The sequence below is a fragment of the Dipodomys spectabilis genome, unplaced genomic scaffold (genome assembly GCF_019054845.1).
Source record: "Dipodomys spectabilis isolate Male_0828 unplaced genomic scaffold, ASM1905484v1 ptg000229l, whole genome shotgun sequence".
Taxonomy (NCBI): domain Eukaryota; kingdom Metazoa; phylum Chordata; class Mammalia; order Rodentia; family Heteromyidae; genus Dipodomys; species Dipodomys spectabilis.
Genome location: NW_024870906.1, coordinates 2,210,548 through 2,235,538, shown reverse-complemented (window position 1 = coordinate 2,235,538; position 24,991 = coordinate 2,210,548). Strand labels below are relative to the sequence as shown.

Here is a 24,991-nt window from a genome sequence, read left to right as displayed (position 1 = left end):
ACCTTTCTTGCCTACTCCCTCCACTGATCTGAGGTTCATGAAGATTTAAAAGCTGGGTTCAGTGGGATGCTGATCACTGAGAACAAAATCCCCACAGCAAACCATGCAAAGGGGGGAAATTCCATCAGTGCATTACTAACTTAATCCTCACCAGAACACAAGTCAGATACGCATAGTAACTTGCATAGCATCACAGCCATAGTAAGCAACAAGATAGGCCTGGAATGGGGATCTGTCAGGTTCTTAAGCTCATTTCAGCCATACAGTGGTTGGTGGTGCTCTTTAAATGTGACTGTCACCTAAAATACTAATAATGCTCATGCATCCTTTTTAATGAAATATTGTTAAGTTCCTGGTTGGTTGCAGTATATAATTGGTTGAATATATGCGCTTTGTTTGAAATAAGAGAATCTATTAGTAGTGCCTGCAAGTCCTCTAAAGGCAGAAGAAACCAGCAGGGATTCAGTATCGTAGGCCATTGCTCAACCTCTAACCATGGAAACCACACTGAATTTTCCTATGAAACTCCAAACACTAGGCCTCCATTACTAGCACTTTCTTTGTGCTAAGTACTTTCCTGTGTTGCAGACAAACATAGAGAGCATGTTTTTCAAGTAATTCTTCCTTGGAGGAGTTAACATTTCTCTGAGAGAGACAAAGGTACATGCAGAGGTAAATAGCGCTGTGTGTGGTGATAGATGCTGTAATAGAAGAGTTCTAAGGGGGTGGGGAGTTGATCACAGGGCCAGGCTGAGCCGCAGAGTCTCTCTCTGACAAGAAGACATCTGAGCAGACAGCTCAAGCAGGGGAGAGCAGGCCTTGACCCTGTGGAGCCCGCACACAGTAAGGGAAGGCTCTGAAGGCACAGCTAAGTTGTCAAGTTTGAGAAGGGACACGAAGGCATCGTGGGTGACCCTAAGAAGCTGGATCAAGGGTCGTGGGAGATGCTGTGTGGCAGGTAGAGGGGACAAGTCCCTGAGCACCTAGGTGGCCTAGGGGAGGACTTCGCCTTATTCATCACAATTGAGGAAGATGCTATGGAGCCTGAGCTTCGGTGTTCAGGTGCACGTTCTTAAAAGTGATATTAGGCCTGGCACGATTCTACTAACCCATAATAAATGTTCATAGTCTTAGCTACCGAGGAGGTAAGATATCCAGAGGATTGTGATTAGTGGTTAGTCCAGAAAAAAAGTTGTGATACGCTATCTTGGCAATAAAGTCAGGCATGATGGTGCATGTCTTTAATTCCAGTTACATGGGAGACATAGGAGTATCACGGTATGAGGCTACATGGGTAAACATGCGAGCCCCTATCTGATTTGTCAGTGAAACAAAAAAAGAGGATAGCTTGAAAGTAGGCCTCTTGTCTCATACATATAGCTTATTTTCTCTTTAAATTTTACGTCTGCATTGTGGCTTTTACAGTGTTGTTATAAGTGTTTTTAGGAATAAAGTCTGCTGGAAATATTATAAGACAGTGTCATCATACTAAGTCACCGTGCCTGCTGGGCCTTCTCTTTGGACAGCTGTATAGAAAGCTCAATGCAACCGTGGTCTTGGTTGGGCTGGAAATCTGGACGGATGAGGACAAGATCAAGATAACACCCAATGCAACCTCCACCTTGGACAACTTTTCTAAGTGGCGGGGGAGAAACCTCCTCAGCCGGAAGCGTCACGACGTGGCTCAGTTGGTTTCGTAAGTGTTGACCTTCCCCTCTGCCTGCCATAGGGACTTTAGCACGGGAGGTTTTCAAAGACTCGGCAATGCAAGGGACGTCTTAGGGAACAGGTCAGACGAGGTTTAGGTACAAGGCTGCAACGTTTCAATCACTCACTCACAGCACGAGAAATTTAATCATGGTGAAGACGTTCCAGTTGTTACCATGAGATGGAATCCACGTACTTCACTTTCAAGCAATATGAAAGACACGACAGAAAACAAAATGGCTCAGGCCATCTCAAGAACTGAAGGAGAAGTTTAACAGGGAAGAGCACACTGGGAATTTCTTGGCTGACCGTTGAGAGTGCTGCATGAATTGGCTGCAGGCTATCTGCTTATAGAATCATCATTTTTATATCTGTTTGTGTCTTTCCTCTAGCTCTGAAGACTTTTCTGGAGCAACTGTGGGCCTTGCTTTCCTCTCTTCCATGTGTTCACCTTATCACTCGGTTGGCATCGTTCAGGTCTGTTTGAAGATCAACAGATGGTTGATCTAGAATGTACTTTTGCCAAATGCTTCCCTTCTCTGGTCTGTGACAATTATGAGAGTTAGTGTCCTGTCCTCTATTGGCCTACAAAATAACCTTGATTGAATTATAAATGCTCACCTAATCTTGGACTCCAGGAGAAATCCAACCTAGTCAGGAGAGATTATTTTTTAATACATCTATGATAATGAGGGATCTTAAACTATAGTTTTCTGTTCTTATACTGTGGTATTATTTGTTTTGTTATTATAAAATAAGTTACAATATATTCCCAACTCTTGGATATTCTCAAATCCTGGAGTTGAATTTGCTACTATTCTTTCTAAAATGTTTAATACAATCCACCAGTGACATCACATGAGACTAGACTTTTCTTTGTAGAGAGTTTGATTACAGAGCTCATATCTCACTAGACAGTAAGTGCTGTTCAGATTATGTTTCCTTTAACTGGAGGTGGAGAAGAGTAGTAGGATTTTAACACAGGGCCTTGCACTTGCAAGGCAAACACACTACCACTAGAGCCAAGCCCCAGCCCTTTGGGTTTTAGTTCTTTGCCAGATATAGTCTTATACTTTCTCCAAGGGCTGAGCTCAGACCAGGATTGGCTTACTGCCACTGCCTGCATAGTGGGGTTAACCACAGGAGCCACCCTGTTCAGTTTGTTCTTTAAGATAGGGTCTCACTTTGCTAGGCCTGGCCTCAATCCACAAGCCTCCTATCTTAGCCTGCAAAGTAGATATGAGCCACTGCACCCAGTGAGATTGTTTACCTTACCTTAAGCAACTCTAGTGGTTTTGTCCTGACCCTAAGTCTTTTTGTTTCTAATTCAATCTATTTCCATTCTTATCTCCATTATTTCCTTTCCTCCTTACACTGCATGTAATTCATTCTTTTTTAATACTCAATCTCCAAGATACTTTCCTATCTATGTTTACATTTTGTCTGGCTCAGAATCTTTTCTTACATTATTTGTAAAAGCACTAAACTAACTTCCATTATTTATTTTTGTTTTTATATATTTACATATTTTAATCTATTTTATTGTTACTGTGGAGATGATGTACAAATAGGCTACAGTTATATAAGGCCAGTGATGAGTACATTTCTTTCTGTACCATGTCACTCCCTCTCCCAGTTTTTTGCTCCATTATTTTTTTTTTAACAGGGTAACTCATACTTTGTTGAATTTCAATACTGATCATTGTTAATGTTTGTTCTTAGCCAATGCTCCACACATCCTCTGTAACTATTAAATAGTTTGCTTTCATGGTAATATGTGGTATTAATGTACAATGGTTCTCAGGTCCTTTCAACCCTAAGATTTGGGAGGGCGTTGAAATAGTTGTGTGTAACTGTAGGTTTCTCTGTTTCATGTGGAAGTTTCTACAATGTAGATTTTGAAGTTCAGTTGTTGGTTACTTACATGAGAACACTTTGTATGCTTTCTTGGAGAATCAAGCTTTTACTCATCATACCACCACCCTGAAGTATGCAACTCTGGAGTGTTCCTTGTTTCTCCTGTGATATTAATTAACACAACTACTCCATCATTCTGTGGCATGGGCATGTGAGATAGCACCTCCTCCCTAATTGTATTTTAGCCTGCGTACTTCCTTTTACTTAGATTTATGGTAGGCAACATATAATTGGATTTCACTTTTTTATCTAATAGAAAAAAATCTATCTTTTATGCATTTGTCTTGACTTTTACCTTCTGTTTTTTTAGTTTTTCATATATATTTTATTATATTATTTGATTGTATTATTTTTAATGTTTTTCATATGTCCTTTCCTGTCCATTTACCTTGAAAGAACGTCACACTGCTTCAATGTGATGTAAAAGCTTCACAAGAAAATACTCGAGTGCTTTTCTTTCATGCATTGTGCTAATTATAGGTTTATCCTTGTTATAGATGTGACAAATTTATAGTCCATTGTTACTAGGGTAGCCTTAGTAGTCTCTTATTAAAACTTAAGAAAAATGTAGACCTACATTTGTCATACTGTTTTCTTTTTCTTTTTCTCATTTGCCGTCCTGTTATCCCTACCAGTCTTTTTTGTAAAGATCCAAGTTTCTAATCTGGCATCATAGTTTTTCCTCCCGTTGGACTTTGTAGATCTTTCTTTTTCTCTTATTTATTTATTTGTTTATTTGGATTTATTTGTATGTGAACCCAGGGCTTGGGCACTGTCCCTGAGCTTTATTTTTTGTTCAAGGCTTGCGCTCTACCACTTGAGCCACAGCTCTACCTCTGGCTTTTTGATGAAGTGGAGCTAAGAGTCTCACAGACTTTCTTGCTGGGCTGGCTTTGATCCATGATCTTCAGATTTCATCTTCCTGAGAAGCTAGGATTACAGGTGTGAGCCACCAGAACTTGGCAGAACTTTGATTTTTTTTTTTTTATGTTTCTCCTAAAACAGGAGTCTTGCTTTTCGGCAAAAGACTTTATACCTTGCTTTCATGTTAAGTGTATTTTCACAGGCAGTTTGCATTTCTATAACCCCAACTTACTAGTGGATTCAAGAGAAGTTCCAGTTTTTACCTGCCTGTCCCTGCGAGCGGAAGAATCACACTTTCCTGCTTTCTGCACCCTGTGTAGAAACGGACCCAATGTATGTTTAGTGACTATGAGACTAGGACAGGCACCTTAGCATGTACCAGGTGGATGTGAGGGGCCTCAAGGACTGGACAAAAATAAAATACACACTGTCTCCATGTGAGGAGCTTATTGTGAAATGTTGTAATGGACATTTAGTGTCACAGGGCTGTGTGTGTGTGTGTGTGTGTGTGTGTGTGTGTGTGTGTGTGTAAGAGAGGGGACGAGGGGGAGCATGCTGGTTAAGAAGAACACATCCTCTCAGTTATCATTTCACTTGTTTCTCCCTTCTCTGCAGGACCACAGTAGCAATCACCTTAGAGTGGCAGGGACCATGGCCCATGAAATGGGCCACAACCTGGGAATGTTTCACGATGACCTCAGCTGTAAGTGTCTGTCTGCAGTCTGTGTGATGGAGAAGTCCATGAGGTGAGACTCTGGATCCCTGGTGCTCATCCCGTCTGCCCTCCCTAAAAGTTATCTTCAAAATTTGACATTTCATTATTGAATTAACCCCAAGACAAGATTTTTATTAATGAAGAAATAGTTTAACATATTGTGTGTTTGCTGATGGGACGAATGACCCTTTTATCTTCACTGTACCTGTACAAGACTTAGATCCAGGAAGTCCTTAGCTTTCAGTGAAATTTTCCATGAACTCAGAATGATTGATAGTAGACACAATTTTGGGGAAAGTGCATAATGGAAGAAGGAATTTCTCAGTTTGTGGAAAGCTATTACATGTTCTTTCTTCACCTTTGCTTTTATATTTTTCTTTTATCTTTCCTATTCTTACCCCCCACAGTGCACAAGCTAGGACTATGCACCATTTGCTTTACAAAATAGGAAAAGGCTTTGTCAGTAATGCACCGTGCCAGCTCATCTCTCCCAGATATTGTTGCATTAATTTTATCTTTCTTTATGTGATGAAAAATTGTCACGTGGCCCTTATCTAAGGGCATATGAATTTTTTTAGACATATGGATAAATATGACTTTCTTATCTTTAGGATTTGCCAACTCCAGAGTAATCTAAGGCTGAAAAGGTTATCTGGATAAACCAGAAACATTTTTGTGTTATTAAAAATGGTCTGGAGTCGTGTACTGTTAGCTCACACATGTAATCCTAGCTACTCAGGAGGCTGAGATCTGAGGATCACAGTTCAAAGCCAGCCTGGGCAGGAAAGTCTGTGAGACTCTTATCTCCAAAAAACCACTCCGAAAACCGAAAGTGGCACTGTGGCTCAAGTGGTAGAGCACTTGCCTTGAGCAAAAGAAGCTCAGGGACAGTGCCCAGGCCCAGAGTTCAAGCCCCAGGACCAGCAAAAAAAAAAAAAAAAAAAAACCCAAAAGCAAAAATAAAACCAGTCTGGATGGTCCCTTTTGAGATATGACCATGTTTTCTCATTAAACTAGATGAGTTGTTCGTGTCCAATCCAAGCAGGTTAATTTGGGTATGCTAATGAGCTCATGATTCAGCATTGGGTCAATGGATTTGGTCTTTTCTAGTATGTGTGTGCTAGTCCTGGGGCTTGAACTCAGGGCCTGGATGCTGTCCCTAAATTTTGGGTTCAAGGCTAGTGCTCAACCACTTGAGCCATGGTTCCACTTTGGCTCTTCTTTTTATGATTAATTGGAGATGAGTATCATGGATCTTTCTCCCTGGGCTGGCTTTGAACTATGATCCTTAGATCTCAGCCTCCTGAGTAGCTAGGATTACAAGCATGAGCCACTAGTGCCTGGCTAGATTTAGTCTTCTGGGATAGGTTGTAGGTCTAATTGTACCTAATTTCAGACATTGCTTCCAATATGCTAAAAGCGATTGAATTCCATTTCCTCTTCATTTATCTTCACAGATTCTACATGCCTACAGACTTCAGTTCCTGCAGCCGTGTCAACTATTACAAGTTCCTTGAAGACAAATCATCACATTGCCTTTTAAATACTCCACTGCCCACAGATATCATCTCTGTCCCCGTGTGTGGAAACCAACTGGTAGAAATGGGAGAGGATTGTGACTGTGGGACCCCCCAGGTACTGCCAAACTTCTTCCAAATTGACTCATTTATTTATCAACTGTTAAGAAACTAAGCTATGGAGGAATATGTGGCCAGCGTTATATTGCTTGTTGTCATTTTGGCTATGTTCATGGGTAGGCACATTTTAGGCCCATCTCTCAATAGAGCTTATGTAGTTCTGTTGCCAGGTCCTTCCCATTTTTTTCTATTTTTTTTTTAATATCAACTTAGGACTTGTTACCCCAACCCCACATTTTTGGTGGAAATACTTCAATGACTCACTGAGTGTTTCTTTAGGCACAGTACTGTGACAGTGCTTAGAAAGGACAAATAGCTTCTTGGCTTAAGGTCACAGAACTAGAAACTAGAAGAGCATCTGGAAGTCCAGCCCCAGCCATATAGCATCTGGCACATTCTATTCTGCTTTGGGATTCTGAAGTTGTTACTGTGAGAATCATGCCCTGTTCTCATCTTGTGCCTAGTGCAGCCAGGATTCTCAGTGGGGCCTTTGTCCTGCCCATCCCCAATCCTAATGTATTAATACTTCAAAATACTCTATAAAAGTGTTTATATCCAGTGAGCAAGAGTGATCTCTTCCAGGTGATATTTGCAGTGGAATAAAGGGCAAAGGTGTTAACTCTAGCAAGTTATAACTCTAAAAATCTGTGTTCTACAGGGATCAAGGTGGCTGCTAGGGAAATCGTAAAGGTTCATTGCTTCATTGTCTTGTGCAGACACGTTTCTAATTTCTCAGATGCAAATCAGGGAGACCAAGACAAATGACACTGCTTTAAATAGAATTGAATTAAATGTCAGAAACAGATAAAAAATTGTGTCTTCAGTTTTTCAGAACTTATTATGAACAGTGAATTTACTGCTAATTAGATACATAGCTAATAAGCTTAACTATGTCCTATAAGTATTTAATAAGCTTTATTATTACATAGTTATATTTTTAAAGACTCTTGTTTCTACTTATATTTTATTAGGAAGAATAGTTTGCTTTTATTTTTGTTCTTTTTTTAAAAAAAAAACACAACAACTATTGGGAGACATGAGGAGAATGATAAAATGACATTTAAGATCAAGATACATTGTACTCACAAACTGACATGTTGAATTTAACCCCTTTGCAGAACTAATTAAGGATAATAAACAGAGACAAACACAGCTATTGATATGAGGTTAGAGAAAATATATTTAATACATCCTAGCTACTCAGGAGGCTGTGATCTGAGGATCACTGTTCAAAGCTGGCAGGAAAGACTGTAAGACTCTTTAACCATCAGAAAACCAGAAGTGGTGCTGTAGCTCAAAGTGGTAGAATGCTAGCCTTGAGCAAAAAAGCTTAGGAACAGTTCCTAGGCCCTGAGTTCAAGCTCTATGACTGACAAAAAGAACAAAACAAAACAAAGGTGTATAAGTACAATTCAAGCAGTTACTCCAGAAACATTTTAAATGCTAAGTTTTTTAATCTTTTATTTTCCTAAAAATCACTTTTAGAGTCTACCAAATCAATGTGCCTACACATAAATGATGTTATAAACTGTGCCAAACTGAGACCAAAAAAAAAAAAAAGTAACCCATGGCTTACATTTGCTTCTGATGCTTCTTAGGAATGTACCAACCATTGCTGTGATGCGCAGACCTGTCAAATCAAAGCAGGCCTCCGATGTGCTTCCGGAGAGTGCTGTGAAAGATGCCAGGTAGGGCGAGCATGATCTGTTTCAATCCTTGTGGCCATTGTTTTCTACATTGACGTCTCCGTTGTTATGTTCAGTGAAACAGTCAAAACAACAGTGTTCTCTCTATAGAGTGATACTAATTTTGACTAAACATTCCTAGAGGGATTTTGTGATATTAGGAACCATGGGGGGGGGGGGATAAAGACCTCTCCTCTCTCTCTGTTTCTCTCTCTCTCTTTCTGCAGTTTAAAAAGGCCGGGGCAGTGTGCAGAGCAGCAGAGCATGAGTGTGACCTGCCAGAAATGTGTGATGGCAAATCCAGTGACTGTGCCGAGGACAGGTTCAGAGTCAACGGTTTCCCTTGCGGTAACGGCAGGGGCTACTGCTTGATGGGGAGATGCCCCACCCTGGAGCAGCAGTGTAAGGAGATGTGGGGGCCAGGTAGGGCGCACCCTTCTTTCTATGCACATGCAGACCCACGCGCGGTGGGCAGTGTGGGATCAAGGCTGAAGGAGTAATCTGGTCCGTTCTTCTGAGAAATGGTGGCATTGCCCAAAAACCAAGGGGGAATGAATTCAAAAACTGAGAGATCAGAATTTGTCTGACTCCATAAAGATAAGGATGGCCCAGTAACTTTTTTCTTCCCCTTTCAGAGTAACAACTATTTGTTTAGGATCCGTGTACTCATGTAGTATTAGAGATCAACTTAGAAACAACTAAAATTCAAGTTCAACTAGATGGACTGCATTTCATCTACCACTACTAACATCCCTGTCAGACAAGGAGACCTGAGAATATATGTGTGCACATGTGTGTGTACATGTGTGTACATGTATTTACCTGTAGGTGTGTGTGTGTGTGTGTGTGTGTGTGTGTATACCTACACAGAGAACCAGGTCCTGGGCGATGGCCAAGAACTAGTCCTGAGGAGGAAAGGAAAGGAGGGTCTGGAATGCAGAAAGGCAACAAGGGAACATGAGACTCTTAAATGATTATTTTTCCCAGTGGGATTTTAGCAACTATACTGTCTGCTTAAACCACCATGCTTAAAGATCTCCAAGCGCTTGACACTGAAACTAAGATGAGCATGAACAGCTCGATTAAAAGGCAATTTTTAGATCACATAAGGGTGCTCCCTTAGATGTGAACTCTAAAACAAAGTTGAACCCATGGAGATGGGAGGGGATGGGGGAGAAGAGGAGGCGCCAGGGCAGAGTGGTGCTGGTCAAAGGTCACACAATTCTAGGGAAAAACAGAAGACTTAAAAAAACTGTTTAGAATTACTGAATGAGATGTGTAGTTTGTGTATTTCTTTGCCAACCTTTCCTCTCAGATTCCTACTGGCATGTCTAAAAAGAATATATTTAGTTAAAAAGGGAAGAAGCTATGCATTCCTTAACAAATACTTTGAAAAGGCATTACAAGCTACAAACTTTTTTACAATTTCTAAAAATATAGGTAAATAATGATTCAGGGAATACATTTTAAAACATCCTCAACTCACAAAAACCTAGAAACAAAGTGAAAAACCAAGAGATCCTAAAACAAACAAGCAAACAAAATAAATAAAATCCTTAAATAAACCCAGCCAGTCTGGTCTGAGACACAGTTTGAGGAGTAGAGCTCAGAGTTGTTTATGCCTCAGCAACTTCATGATTCTTCATGGTTCAGCTGGAGATGTAAACAGTTGAATTTGCTGGCTAAAGACTTCATGTTTCAGGGAAGGGAAAAAAAATGTTAGCACAGAGCTGAAGCTCTGAGCACTTGCTTTATTATCTGGTAATGAATTTAATGTTTTTTGTCTTTCTTGATAAACAACATAATGTCTTCACAGGCTTTAGCCTTGTTTGTTCATCTTAGATTTATTCAGAATCCCTTAGTGTTTAGGAGAGTTGTGTGTTGGTGTATATGGAGGACAACTCAATATAGGTCCTTGATTCAGATAGAATTGGGTATGAAGTTGTTTTTTTTATCTTGATGACTTAATATGATCTGTTTCCTTATTAATAAAATCAGACTTATCAGAATATTCGTTGACCACTGTTCCGAGTGCTTTGCATGTACCGAGTCATTAAATTCTCTCATTGACTCTACAGTCAGAAATATTACATATACTCTAAATTTTTAGAAGAGCAAACCCAGACATTGAGACATTTTTCCAGTTCACCCAGTTGCACACTCGTACTTAAAGCCTGAGCTCTTACCTACTGTGTTTTGTGACCACCTGGTTGCATGAGTGGAGAGGTGGTGCTTGCCACTGTGGCTGGTACACAGGAGAAGTTTACATGTAGCTGGCATTTGAGAGGTAGCCATGACATTATCTACAAAATAATTGCAGCTCTTCTGGCTAAGTGTTCATATTTAGTTGTTGTTCTCAGTTTAAGTCAATCATACATCCAATTCCTAGATAGCCATCATCAAATTGAAGATCATATTTAAAAAAATTCCAGCCAACACCTCTGACATCAGATTATTACAACTTGTATTTCTCAGAATAGCCAAATGGAAGGGTGCCAAAATAGTACAGGTTGAGCATTCCCAATCTGGAAATCTGAAATCTAAAATGCTCCAAGATCAGAAATTATTTTAGCAAGAACATGAAGTTTCAAGTGGCAGATTTCACTCCTGATCTCATGTGGCAAGGCACAATGAACTGCAGATGTACTAAAAATACTGTGATATATTTACATTTATATATTTATATTTATTATGTTAATTTATATAAATATAGATTATGATCTGTTTTCTTATTAATAAAATCAGACTTACAAGAATATTATATATAAACATACATATACATGTGCATACATCTTCAGGTTATATGTGTACATCATGTATGAAAATATAAATGTATTGTCTAGTTTTGGGTTCCATTTCTAAGATATTTCATTATACATATGCAAAAATCCCCAAATCTGGGGCTGGGAAGGTGGCTCAGTGGTAGAGCGCTTGCCTTGCATGCATGAGGCCCTGGGTTCTATTCCTCAGCACCACATAAGCAAAAAGAAAAAAGCCGGAAGTGCCGCTGTGGCTCAAGTGGTAGAGCGCTAGCCTTGAGCTGAAGAGCTGAGGGACAGCGCCCAGGCCCAGAGTTCAGGCCCCATGACTGGACCCCCCCCCCCAAAAAAAAAATCCCCAAATCTAAGAAAAAACCATGAAATCTAAAACAATTCTGGTCTCAGGGATGTTTGGATAAAGGTTATCCAAACTATACTTTTAATGTTTATTCAATATTTCATTAATCCTGCCTCCTGTCTCCTTTCTCTCTGTACACGGTGCCAGAAACGAAGGTGGCAGAGAAGTCCTGTTACCACAGGAATGAAGATGGCTCACAGTACGGATACTGTCACATAGTGAATGGCACACCCGTCCCCTGTGAGGCAAAGTGAGTGTTGCTGTTGTTCGAGCCTGCCTGCCCTGGCAATGGCTCACTGCCAGCCCTACAGTCTGGCTTAGTCCTGTTCAGGGAAAGTGATTTCAGTGCCATTCATTTCACATAATTTACCAAGTGACTTCCTCAAGTCCTTCATGGTGGGCACTGTGGATGTGAGTACAAAGTATAATTAAGAGAGATGAATGTTATAGATGGAGTATACAACACTGCTTGAGTCTGATTGGAAATTTTCTCACGAATTTCCCAGCATTCTGTATATGCTTTCCACATTTATCCCAAGGAATGCTGGATACAGGGCAAGTGCAATTTCACTTACATTTGCTATGCACTTGTATAAGGACACAATATAGTTTTTTAAAAAAAGATTGCTAATCCACCTGAACAGATGATTTGAGTTTTTAATATTGATATCATAGAAAGAATTCAGTTCACAGTAGATGAATTTGAGATTCTTCTATGTAATTTTTCCTCTAATTTTTTGCTGTTATTTGTGGGGCTTGAACTCAGGGCCTGGGTGCTGTCCCTGAGCTCTTTTTGCTCAGCACTAGTACTTTACCACTTTGAGCCACGGCTCCACTTCCTCTTTCTTCCAATTTTAAGATGATCTTTAAAATCCAACTTATTGTAGGTTAAATTATTTCTGCCATATTCATATTTTGTATATACAATGTAACTTAATAACAGGAGGCCAAGAAAAATCAAAATTCCCCCCAAGTTTTTCTATTGAACATTGATGTTGTCAGAGGACAGATATTAACAAAGCTGAGTATGGTCTGGGTATAGAGAGACTGTGGAGTGTGGAGAATGTGGGCATAAAGGACAAGTCTTCACCATAGTATACTGAATTGTATAAAATATCTGACTTTTACATGAAACAATTGAATCTAATTTGATTGGCTTTGTCTTTACTAATACTCTTTTCTTGGTGGTAAATAAATGGCTTTATTGGATGTTCAGAAGATAAAGTTTTATCTGCAGACTCAGAAAGGAAGTTCTTTTAGTGATTCCATTCAGGGCCTAAGAGGGGTGCTCAGCTATGCTAAGACCAAAGTAGAGTTGAGGTGAGGCTTTTCTCTGTTAGAAATATTCTTCTGAAGTCATAATCTCAAACATGTAGCTGTATTCTCAGGGGCCCTTGTGATGTCTGGAATCCTGCTTCCATGTACTTTGTGCTCCATTATACCTTTGACCACCATTCTCAAGTGTTTCTTTTGGTCTGCATGGTTTCTATTACAGCTATTGCACTAAAAAGGATAAAACACAAAAGAAGAGGACACATCCTTATATCTAAGACCTGTTTCTAAAATCTAGACTTAAGACATAACCCTGTTCCCATCGTCCAGAACTCTGGCAACTAGCAAAAACTAGCTATGGTATAGTACGAGAAGTTCATTTACCTGAGCAACAGTGAGTTTTGTTAACATTCAGGGTTCCTGTTACAGAGGAATACAGGGAAATGGATAGAAAGTGCAAGTGGAAAACTCTGCTAAAGAACGATTTTATTAAACATCTTCACTTGCCTACAACTGAATGTTCAATCCATTTTGATTTTTTTTTTCCTTAGAGATGTCATGTGTGGGAAGTTGTTTTGTGAAGGTGGGTCAGGTAATTTACCCTGGAAAGGATTTACAGTGACTTTCAAAGGTTGTAAACTGTTTGATCCTGAAGATCCAAGTCAAGGATTAGACATGGTGGCCAATGGGACCAAGTGTGGAAATAACAAGGTAAGGTGAAATCATGGCTTTTACTCAAAATGTTTGTCACATACTTTGTTGTCTTGCTTTCTAGTTATTCAGTAACTATCCTTATTTCCTAGCTATTGGGTTTAAAGCTAGGGCTTTGAACCCACATCACTGAACAATTAATAAAATAAGAGGCCAATGGTAGAAAACCTCATGAAGAACAAGAACAATGATTGTTGTTAATATTCTCAAAATTTATGAATATTGCAAATAATGACTTTTACAGGCATTATTTCAAGAACAATATAAATAACAATGCAATGCTGATAAGCATACACATAACCACCATGGAACATACATATAACCAACAGGCATGTTACTTTCCTATGCTGTCTTGAAACAAATTGAAAGCGCTAGGTGTGAGACACTGAGCATAAGTGAACAAATTTACACACCCATGAAAATATAAACTCACACTCAAGCACAGCAGCTGCTTAGCTAACACACAAGCTTTGATAATGACAAGATTTCACTCACTATCAGAGGTTAGAATTATTCTATTACATTCTGATATTTACATGGCCTAAGACTTAGCCTGATTTTCTACCACCATAAAGCTGATTCTGAACATATTATTGAATTTGCTTAACTTCCTTGGGTCATTTAAACTAGAGTTAATTTGCAGATGTATCTAGAGTTACCATGAAGTTCAACCTAGGTATGTCTCATAAAAAGATGTAGAGAGTAAAATATAAAACAGTGGATGAGACTGACAGAACCTTTGAAACATGGAAACAAAAATTCAAATTTAGAAAAGTTTTAGGTGCTGCTGGTTTGAATTTAAAAGGTTGTTGACTTACGGCACGAGGTTCGTATAGCATTTACCTTCCTTCTCTGTTTCCTGAAATGTGGACCATTGCCAGGGGCGAGAAATGGTGCCCAAAGTAGGAAGAGTCCTAGGGCAACCTAAGTGCATTTGTGCCTTTAATGGTAAAATTTTCATACTTGCTCTTAGCAGTAGATTATGTTATTCGAATAAGATCTCAGAAGGCAGGAAACCACAGCAGACGTACTGTGGGAAAGTGGGCTATGGGAAAGGCACCAAACTCCAGGCCCTCAATCCATAATACTTCCCCCACTTACATTTCACCATGGCTGCATTCATTCATACGTTCATTCATTCTTCCCATGGTATTCACCATGTACCTAGGATCAGGTGGCCACACAGCATTGATTTAGTGTTCTAAAAGCGTACACACAATCAAGTTCTGTCTTGAAAAACCAACGATGACTTTTCCGACTTAAAACGTGGACTTACTAGTGATGCTGATAGCGGCTAGCGTGGGGCACGGGCAGCATCTGCAGTGTACGGTGCTCCCTTCCAGGTGTGCGTGAGTGCCCGCTGCGTGGACGTGGAGAGGGCCTACAACTCCGCCAACTGCTCCTCTAAGTGCCAGGGCCATGCGGTGAGAGGGCGATGAGCAGCGGGGCGGCCGTGGGCAGTGAGCGGCAGGGCAGGCAGTGAGCGGTGAGCCGTGGGGCAGCCACAGGCGGAGAGTGGTAGGCGGAGAGTGGTGAGCTGTGAGCGGCGGCACGGCAGTGGGCAGTGAGCCGCGGGGCGGTGAGCAGCGGGGCGGTGAGCTGCAGGGCGGTGAGCTGCGGGGCAGTGAGCTGCGGGGCGGCAGTGGGCAGTGAGCTGCAGGGCAGTGAACGGCGGCACGGCAGTGGGCAGTGAGCTGGGGGGCAGTGAGCAGCGGGGCGGTGAGCTGCAGGGCGGTGAGTGGAGGTGCGGCAGCAGGCAGTGAGCTGCGGGGCTGTGAGCAGCGGGGCGGTGAGCTGCAGGGTGGTGAGCCGTGGTGCGGCAGCAGGCAGTGAGCTGCGGGGCGGTGAGCAGCGGGGTGGTGAGCTGCAGGGCGGTGAGCAGCAGGGTGGTGAGCTGCGGGGCGGCAGTGGGCAGTGAGCTGCGGGGCGGTGAGCTGCGGGGCGGTGAGCTGCGGGGCGGTGAGCTGCAGGGCGGTGAGCTGTGGGGCACTGAGCAGCGGGGGTGCTGAGCTGCGGGGCAGCTGGAGGTCTGGCTCTGGATGCTCCCCACTTCCCTCCTTGAAGGGTTATGTGTATATGACCCCCAGTCCCTCGAATAAGAGGCAGCACTGGGAGCAGCCACGGCTGCAACCTTGGCAATTCACTTACGGCTCCCGGGGTTGGTGGGAGCCTCCCCTCCTCTCTCCTCCCCCTCCCATCTCCCTTCCTGCCTCAAGGCCTGGGGTCGGTCTCCAGGGTCTCACCCGCCCTTCCCCCGCAGGTGTGCGACCACAAGCTACAGTGTCAGTGCAAGGGAGGATGGGCCCCTCCTGACTGCCGGGACTCCGCCGCCATCTTCCGTAGGTAGCTGGGAGAAAGGGAGGTCTCATTTCCCAAGTGGGGTTTCCTCTTTGCGATCCCTGTAAGATTACTTTTCTGTAGCTATTGATTATATATACACACACATATATATATATACACCTATATAATGTATATATTATATATATATCTATACATGTATATCATATACATACATTCACATACATATATGTATTTATACTATATATTATATATTGTATACATTGTATATATAGTATACATATCATATATTAGATGTTATATGAATAACATCTAATATATGTCATATAATTATATATGATTATATATTATATATACAATTATATATCTTATACTATGCACTATATTATACATTATATATAATTGCATATATGTGATATGTTGTATGATTGTGTATATTAGATATAAGTGAATATAGGAATTAGATATTGAATACTATAATGCATATAATAAATATGCAATAGGATGGGGACACTCAGCTCCAATGTCCATGGTGACGAGGACTTTAAGGAGGGAGCTGCTTTTTCTCTATGCTCGTTCCTGTCTCCTCTATGGCTGCTCCAGTTTGGGTGTCTGGATTCTGTGTCTGTGTTGCTTTTCAGACTCCTCTATCATATGCCCTTGCCTCTGTAGAGCAATTCTTGGGCTTCATTCCAGGGACATGGGACAGTTTCATTCCATGTCCATGGAGATGGGGGGGGGGGGGGTTGGGCAGGGCTGGGACTGAATGAACCATTTATTCTGAGTTCAGATGCTTCAGACTTTCCTCTGGCATTTCCCTCTGATGTTTAGCCTGTCATCTATTTATTTATTTATTTACTTACTTACTTACTTAGGGTCTGGTCGTGGGGCCTGTATACTGAGCCTGGGCACCATCCCTCAGCTCTTCAGCTCAAGGCTAACGCTCTACCACTTGAGCCACAGTGCCACTTCTAGCTTTTTTCATTTTGCTTATGTGGTGCTGAGGAATCAAACCCAGAGCCTCATGCATGCAAGGCAAGCGCTCTACCACTGAGCCACCTTCTCAGCCCCTAGCCTGTCATTTATTGATTTGGTTGTTTTTTGTTTTTGTTTTTGTCTACTCATATCCCTTAACTTTCTATTCTTCTGGAACTTCTAAAAATATATCGGTTTTGTAGTGTTCTATAATATAATTGCACATATATGCACCATTTTGGATTTATCATGCATTTGTGAAGGTTAGGGAAATGTCTATATGTGTGTGTAATCACAATTGTGAACTCTTCTTGCATTTCTATCACAATTTATCTTGCAACTAGATTGCTAACCTCTGCAAGGAGAGCAGTAACTTTGGCATTGATCTCCAAGCCAGTACTGCCTGGTCTCCTGTACTTTCAGGTTATTATAAGAGAAGTGAATACTTGAGAAAGCAAAAGATTGAATCTATGTTCATTATAATTGAAGCAGCAGGTAAAAGTGAATACTGAGGAATAGTCGTTCAAACCATTCCCAGATTCAAGGTTGCATAACTTCTTTTCTGGCCAGAATCATTCTAATATTGAGCAAATGGACCACTTAGCTGTGTCCCTATCACTTTCTTGCATCTCCTTATTTGTTCTGAGAGGAATCTTTCCAATCTTTTTCTTTTGCTTGCTTCATTAAAAATTTTATTAAAAGATCTCATTCCTGCTCTGCCAATTTCTTTACTCCTGATATATTATTTTCTAATCTCCCATCCCTTCATCTTCCCATTATTTACAAACATTACTTCAAAGAATTCTCAGTAGAATGATGTTTTCTCAGTAGAATGATGGTGTTGACCTGGCAGGTCATGTTTTGTTTATTTTCACATAGTAAGTGTTTGCTAGGGATTTACTCTTGATTTCCTCTTCATAAGCTTTAACACAATAACTGTGGCCATACCTTTTCATGTACCTGGCTATTAGAGATGTTCTAGAAGAGACTTCTTTTTGGAAAAGATAGATGGAAGTTGTGGCAAGTAGGAAAACAAAGTCTCAAGGGATGGATTGGTGGGAATTCTTCATGACCTCAATAGGCTCCCCATTTCACTGCTACAGATTTCTCCATTGTTGTGGGGGTTCTCTTCCCCATGGCGGTCATATTGGTGGTGGTCACAATATTAATCTGGCACCAAAGTACCCGAAGAAAGCAGAAGGTGCAGAGGTAAGCCTTGCTTTTTCTGTGGGGCTTGTTACGGTGTGACCTAACCTTATAAATTTAGTTTAAGTTAACTTCAAATGCTCTTATGCATATATACATATGTACACTTTCTTCTTGGACTAGATATTCAGCATCTCTTCTATTGGGAAGTTAGTAAAATTTTACAACCAGCAATGTGTCTTTTTCTTCTGGTAGTCAATCTATCTGTAATTAATAGTAAGATTGACATTAATTCTAATTATCAACGATTTTCACACCTGTGATAAGAACATAGTATCCAGCATTAATTATGCTAATGATATGACAGGCATTGTGCTTAAGACCTCTGATATCCACTGTTAACTTAATCGTCACAGTAACATCATCGGGTAGTTTCTTATTACTTTCAGCTTAAAGATGAAAAAGTGAATTCTACTCATCCTTACAATCCTGTAAGGTTAGGGGCTTCACTTTGGACTTGCATAGGAAAGTTTAGAGAGTTGAGCAAACATGCTTGCAGTCTTCCCAAGTAAGTGATGGAGCCCGGGCCCGAGTCAACACATATTTACCTTTCAGTCATGGTGTTGACCTGGCAGAAGATCATGTTTTGTTTATTTGTCAGTGCTGGTGGCATTTGCGCAAGATTCTGTTCCTACTAGGTAACAACTCTAACACTTGAAACATATCTTAACCCAGCCCTTTTTTCCCCTTAGTTATTTATCAATGTTTGTCCAGGGCAGTCTGGACCATAATCCTTCTATTTACATCCCTCGTGTAGTTTGGATAACAGGCATTTGCCACCACACCTAGCTTTATTGACATAGGCAGGGAGGTGGGAGGCCTCTCATTGATATTTTTTATGGAGGCTAGCCTCAAATCTTCCTCCTCCTGATTTTTGTCTCCCAAATAGCTAGGATTACAGATGTAAACTACCATGTCCACCTTCTTTTGCAAATCATTTTTAAAGACTGATTTATTCATTGATAATGAATAGTTAATAAATATTAAATGAACACCAAGTTAACATAATGCCGTGATTTATGTTAAAATTGGTTGCAACATTGCTTTAAAATAGAATCAGTTCTGTAGAAAATAAGGGCAGCAATGAGTATGAATTGCAGGATAATGATGGTACCTTCCAAGAACTAAAAGCTAGAGATACTTTGAGGAGCTGATTTTAAAAAGTCAGTCAATAATCAAGACTGGCACTACGGGCTAAGAAAGTTGGCCATCACTGCTGAGATTTCCCAGAATGCTGAGGGAATTTCTCCATTTCTATGACATGTTTTTACTTACAGGCCACTGTCTACCACAAATACCAGGCCACACAAGCAGAAGGCTAAACCCCAGATGCTGAAGGCTGTTCAACCCCAAGAGGTGAATTCCAGTGGACTCTCAGCCATGACCTCAGCTTGTGATTTCTTACTCTTGTCTCCTGTTTACATTCTTCCTAATAGCGCCACCCAAACCTTACCGCACTGTTTAGTATATAGCAACAATGATGAGCCCTGTAACAACAAACCCAAAGCATTCTCCTTTGCTTTTTGTTGATCACAAAAAGAATTCCTCTTCTGGGGAGAGAGGGGTGGCGGTAGAGGGGAGCAAACAAGGAAAGGGAGGGAGGAAGTGGGAACAGATGCAATCGTGCTATTCAGTAGAAAAGATGTGGAAAATGACCTATGTAAGTTGTGGACAGGGAGAGGAGGGGAAACTGGGGGGAAGTAAAGGAAGGGGTAGCAGTGTGAAAAGCAGAAATACTCATGAAATGGTAGCCCCCCTGTACAACATGAAGAGTAACTATACAATGATTTTTTTTTTAAATAAAAGAATTCCTAAAACCTAGGGACTATTTTGCTGCTGGGGCTCATGAAATAAATCAAGGGACAATGAGAGCAATGAGGGAAGAAGCCAGAAGTCTGTTTCTGTCTGTCTGTCTATCTGTCTATCTGTCTGTCTGTCTCTTTCTCTTCTCTATGCCAAATGCATTCCTTGTTTGTATAATGATATGTACAACCCTTAATGCCTTCATTATGTTCTACAAGGTTAGAGATTTTCGGTGAGGCTTTTGAGTGACATACCATTGGTAAAAATGTTTCTGGTGGGAACTTTGCCATGTAGCCCTTGGGGAGTTCTCCCGTAGTGCATGGTCAGGACCACTGTGACTTCCTGCATGTATTCCTGAGGTCAGGGTAGTTACAAGTTCCCACACCTAAGAAGACTACTTGTGGGGAAGATGTGCTTAGGAAACCAATGAGGTGACTTAACCAGATGATTTCTTCCCCTTAGATGAAGCAGGAGAAGAAGCTTCCTGTGTCTGATCTGCCTGTGGAATGCAGTGAGCCTCCGGCTTCCATTGTAAGTTAGAAACTTCTCTTTGGTATTGCTCAGTTCAACACTCAGGAATTACTGGTCAAAGACACAGTGACCACACCCAGTGATTTATTCAGTAGAAGGTTGACATTTGTGTGCATCCTAATATAAAATATACATGTTTACAAATGCTTTTGAAAGTGAGAAATGTGAGAAATTCTATGCCTCTCTGTATATATTCCTCAATTTAACTCCTAAACTTAGATCCCAGGGCTGGGCAGTTGATAAATCATTACAGTTAACAATCTGCTTTATAAAATACCCTTCTTAGCCAGCATAGCAGACACTGTACCATAATAGCATAAAATGGATGGATTTAACCACAAATAGTATTTATTTCTCCCCATTCTGGAAATTGGAGAACCCAAGTTCAAGTTGTTGATAGAACCAGTGTCTGGTGAGAACCTGCCCCTGGATTTTAGATATCTGACTTCTCCATTTTCCCTAAGAGAAACAGGAAGAGAGGCAGAGAGGAAGAGAGGCAGAGGGATTAGGAAAGGCAGAGGGAAGGAGTGGGAAACACAAAAAGAGGGAGAGGGAGTGGGGGAGAAAGACAGGGAGAGAGCTTCAACTCAAGCTCTAAGCTTCCAAAACTCCCCAGTTCCAGTCATCATTTCAGGGGACTAGGGATTCAATAGATAAATATGTGGGGAGAATTAAACATTCACTCCATAATAACCATGGTCAAATTGATTGCCCTTGGACTTGCATCCAAAGTATGTGCATGCACCTACATAAAAGTAATCAAACTCACAGGTGTAGAATATTCCAGTGGGTAGGCTTTTATAGTCACCATGCTTGAAAACAATTTAAAATCCTTTTATTCAGCACACGCACTTTTCAGGACCTTATCTTTGAACTGAGTTTTCTTTATTTTCTTATTAGTTAAGCACAAAGCCAAATTTTCCACCACCACCAATTCCTACGTCTGTATCATCTTCCTATTTCCTGGTAAGTACCCATTGGTCAACTTGTATGTTCTCTATGTTTCTGAGTCCACTGAGAATGATATCACCAAAGTCAGAGCACAGATGTGCTCTGGAGACGAACCTGGCCTATCCTAGCACATGTTTCTGGAACAGCAAAGCCTACTTGCTACATCTGAATTCAGAGGGCTATTGAACTTTTATAATGCAAAAGCAGTTCTTTTATTTTATAATTGTTGAGAAATGATAATACTTCTGTTGTATAAGGTACACATCTCATTTACGCAATCATTTCTAGATGCTTATCCTAGAGGATATAAAATCTTATCATAATGGCATTTACTACAACCTATTTTAGGTCGCACAAGGCTAATTGTTACAGGTTTTTGTAGGAGATAAGAGTATGAAAAATAGATCATAGGCAAGCAAACCTGGAATTCAGGTGCTCAAGAAATGAGGAGTAGAATTCATATACTTATCAAATGATTTCTGAGATTATGTCCCAGGATTGGTATTCTATTTTTAATTAACAAACCAAAAAATCCTAAATTTAAGACATTTTACTGGCAGAAGACAAATCATATACACATGAAACTTTTAATTCCCCAAGTAGAATTTGCACCAAACAAATAATACTAATGACAGAACATAGTGGGGAGAATGTGAGTAGTTGTAGAATTATTCAAGGAGAAGATCTGTCGAGTAGTAGTGAATGGCTCCTTGGCATGGAGTACAATTTAAATGAGTGAAGAGAAGATAAAAAATAATTTTGTAAAGGAAATGAGTTTTGCTCAGGAGAGTGGAGCATACCATTTCAGGTGCTAATTTACTAAGAACATGCAAAAGCATCTCTCTCACTACTGTTTTCAAAGGTAAGGCTGACTTATACTCAAGACATTATAGTCTTGTGGCACACCTGGCATCAATAAGAAATGTTCCCACCATGAGTAAGTCCATTGGGAACAGTCGATTGGGTGTGTATGGGAGGTGTTTGTGTACTGACAGAAATGTTGCATTTTTGAGGGACCAGTAACAAAGAAGGAAGAGAGATGAAGGTCTCATTAGAAAGTAATGAGGAATTGAATCCAGCACTAGTGGCTCACACCTATATCCTAGCTTCTCTAGATCTGAGGATTGTGGTTCAAAGCCAGCCTGGGCAGGAAAGTCTGTGAGACTTTTATCTCCAATAAACAACCAGAAAACCAGAAGTGATGCTGTGGCTCTAATGGCAGAGTGCTCGCCTTGAGCTAAGAGCTCAGGGACAGCACCCAGGCCCAGAGTTCAAACCCCATGACTGACAACTACAAAGAAGAAGGAGGAGGAGGAAGAGGAGGGGGAGGGAGAGGGGGAGGAGGAGGAGGAGGAGGAGGAGGAGGAGGAGGAGGAGGAGGAGGAGGAGGAGGAGGAGGAGGAGGAGGAGGAGGAGGAGGAGGAGAAGAAGAAGAAGAAGAAGAAGAAGAAGAAGAAGAAGAAGAAGAAGAAGAAGAGGAGGAGGAGGAGGAGGAGGAGGAGGAGGAGGAGGAGGAGGAGGAGGAGGAGGAGGAGGAGGAGGAGGAGGAGGAGGAGGAGGAGAGGAAGGAGAGGAAGAAGAAGAAGAAGAGGAGGAGGAGGAGGAGAGGAAGGAGAGGAAGAAGAAGAAAAAGAGGAGGAGGAGGAGGAGGAGGAGGAGGAGGAGGAGGAGGAGGAGGAGGAGGAGGAGGAGGAGGAGGAGGAGGAAGAAAGTAATGAGGAACTGAACATTCTTCTTTTTCTCAGAAATGCTCCCTGAGAATAGTGGAGTGGATGCAATCCCTTATGCAGTCTCAACCAGACCCACAGGTCTCCTCCTGGTCCCCCCATCCTCTCCATGTTAGGGTAATTGCCCAGAAAAATACAGGATCCCAGTATGGTGTTTTCCTTACCTTCCATAGTGATCCTCTCATGTCTCTACTGCTTCCCAGCTGCTGGTGAAAAAAACCTGTTAAATGGGATTATGTCATTTCAGAGAATGAGTTTCAATTCCTTAAAACTTCCAACTTTGTTACTGTATTTATTTCTTCCTTTTACCTTTTACTTCCTTCCTTCCTTCTTTCTTTCCTTCTTTCCTGCCTTCCTCCCTTCCTTCCTTTTTCCTTTCTCTCTCCCTTCCTTCTTTTCTTCCTCCCTCCCTCCCTTCTTCCTTCCCTTCCTATCTATATCTATATTTATATTTATCACTAATGTATATTTATCTATATCTATTTTTTTAGGAAAAGTTAATCATTTAAGAATGTGGTCTTTTTTTTTAAGGGATCAAGTCCAAAGGTCTGATACAACAGTGAAGTCATGACTGGTAAGCAAATGATGAAGTGGGAAGACGGGACAATTTAGGTGAAGCGATACACTTGGCTTTCTCACTGCTCTTTGTTCATCACCCTCAAAAATGTTAACATTCTTGATTTGTGCTCTACTTTGAAGAGGTTAAGTAAAGTTTTTCAAGCGAGACATCATCTTGAGAAATCTTGTTTTAAATTTTTCCTCCATACTCCTGGGAAAGACCATTTTTCTGCACAATTATCCATGAACCTTAAACTTATAATTAGTTGATTTCTTCCTAGAGTCACTCCTCCTTCTTACTATGTTGTTGACTACCTTGATCTGCTGCTTTGAAAGCAGTTATTGCATTCAAAAGCAGGAGTAGTGAGAAAATACATTTCATTATTCTATAAGTTGCAACCACTTGATTATTTTAACCGTTAACACATCAAATTAAAAACTCTTAGTCATTGTAAAAAATATATAAGCATTCTCTATGTATCTCATATTGTTATGAAGTTTATTAGCTATTTCATTTGTTTGTCTATAATTGTATAAAACCTTTTTTTATATTAGCATTCATTAATTGTACAAAGAAGTTTAAATTGTAGTATTTCCAAACACACATGTAATATACATCAATAAAATTCATACCTTAGAGAGTAAAATATTTGTAAATTTTTATCATAGCTATTTGCATAATTCAGTTACTGCATGAATAAAGTGAACTGTACTTTCTGTATAGAGAAAGTTTTCATGAAATGAAATAATAACATAAATCAAGAGTTTGCAAACTGGTGACCTACAGGCACGTCTTGAACTACAGCTGTAATTTGTTGCACATAAATATGTTGCCCACATAGTATTTTGAAAATGTTCTGAATTTATTGCTAATATTTTTTAAAGTTCAAGATCTTGCATAAACATCCAAATTCCCAGGTCTTGAAAAGCAATCAGATGGGTTTCAACACCAAAATCACATAATCCATGACAACCACAGTTTTACTTGACAGATGGGTCAACATTGTCCATTGAGAGCCAATACCTCCTTTCTATTTTGCTTTCAGATCCTCAACTTTGTCCAGCTGTCCATTTTTTTAGCACAGATGATCCTGACTTATCTCATGGATAAATCTTTATCACGTTAACTAAATCATAATAATCTTATTTTCTTTGCCAGTGATTACTTTGGACATGAATGTATAACTCCCCATTTTTTTCCATGGGATGAGAAAGAAAAGTATGTTGGAAATTATTAGAAGATGTTCCTCCATTTTTCTTCTGGCTGTTGGTGTGCAGTAGTACTGATATGCTGACCAAGATGGAGCAGGAAAGTTG

The 24,991-nt window shown here is 40.6% G+C and overlaps 1 protein-coding gene across 1 annotated transcript in view; it reads left to right on the top strand.

The window, feature by feature from the left end:
* Positions 1-24,991, top strand: part of Adam28 (ADAM metallopeptidase domain 28) — a 40,429-nt gene that overhangs the window by 14,428 nt on the left and 1,010 nt on the right. Inside the window, exons 9-22 of the mRNA XM_042697834.1 lie at positions 1,527-1,696; positions 2,100-2,184; positions 5,104-5,234; positions 6,661-6,838; positions 8,439-8,528; positions 8,753-8,948; positions 11,790-11,892; positions 13,466-13,625; positions 14,969-15,049; positions 15,886-15,964; positions 18,002-18,107; positions 19,382-19,460; positions 20,370-20,438; positions 21,339-21,404. Of these exons, the coding sequence (XP_042553768.1) occupies positions 1,527-1,696; positions 2,100-2,184; positions 5,104-5,234; positions 6,661-6,838; positions 8,439-8,528; positions 8,753-8,948; positions 11,790-11,892; positions 13,466-13,625; positions 14,969-15,049; positions 15,886-15,964; positions 18,002-18,107; positions 19,382-19,460; positions 20,370-20,438; positions 21,339-21,404 (1,593 nt within the window). The remainder of the gene's footprint in view (positions 1-1,526; positions 1,697-2,099; positions 2,185-5,103; positions 5,235-6,660; positions 6,839-8,438; positions 8,529-8,752; positions 8,949-11,789; positions 11,893-13,465; positions 13,626-14,968; positions 15,050-15,885; positions 15,965-18,001; positions 18,108-19,381; positions 19,461-20,369; positions 20,439-21,338; positions 21,405-24,991) is intronic.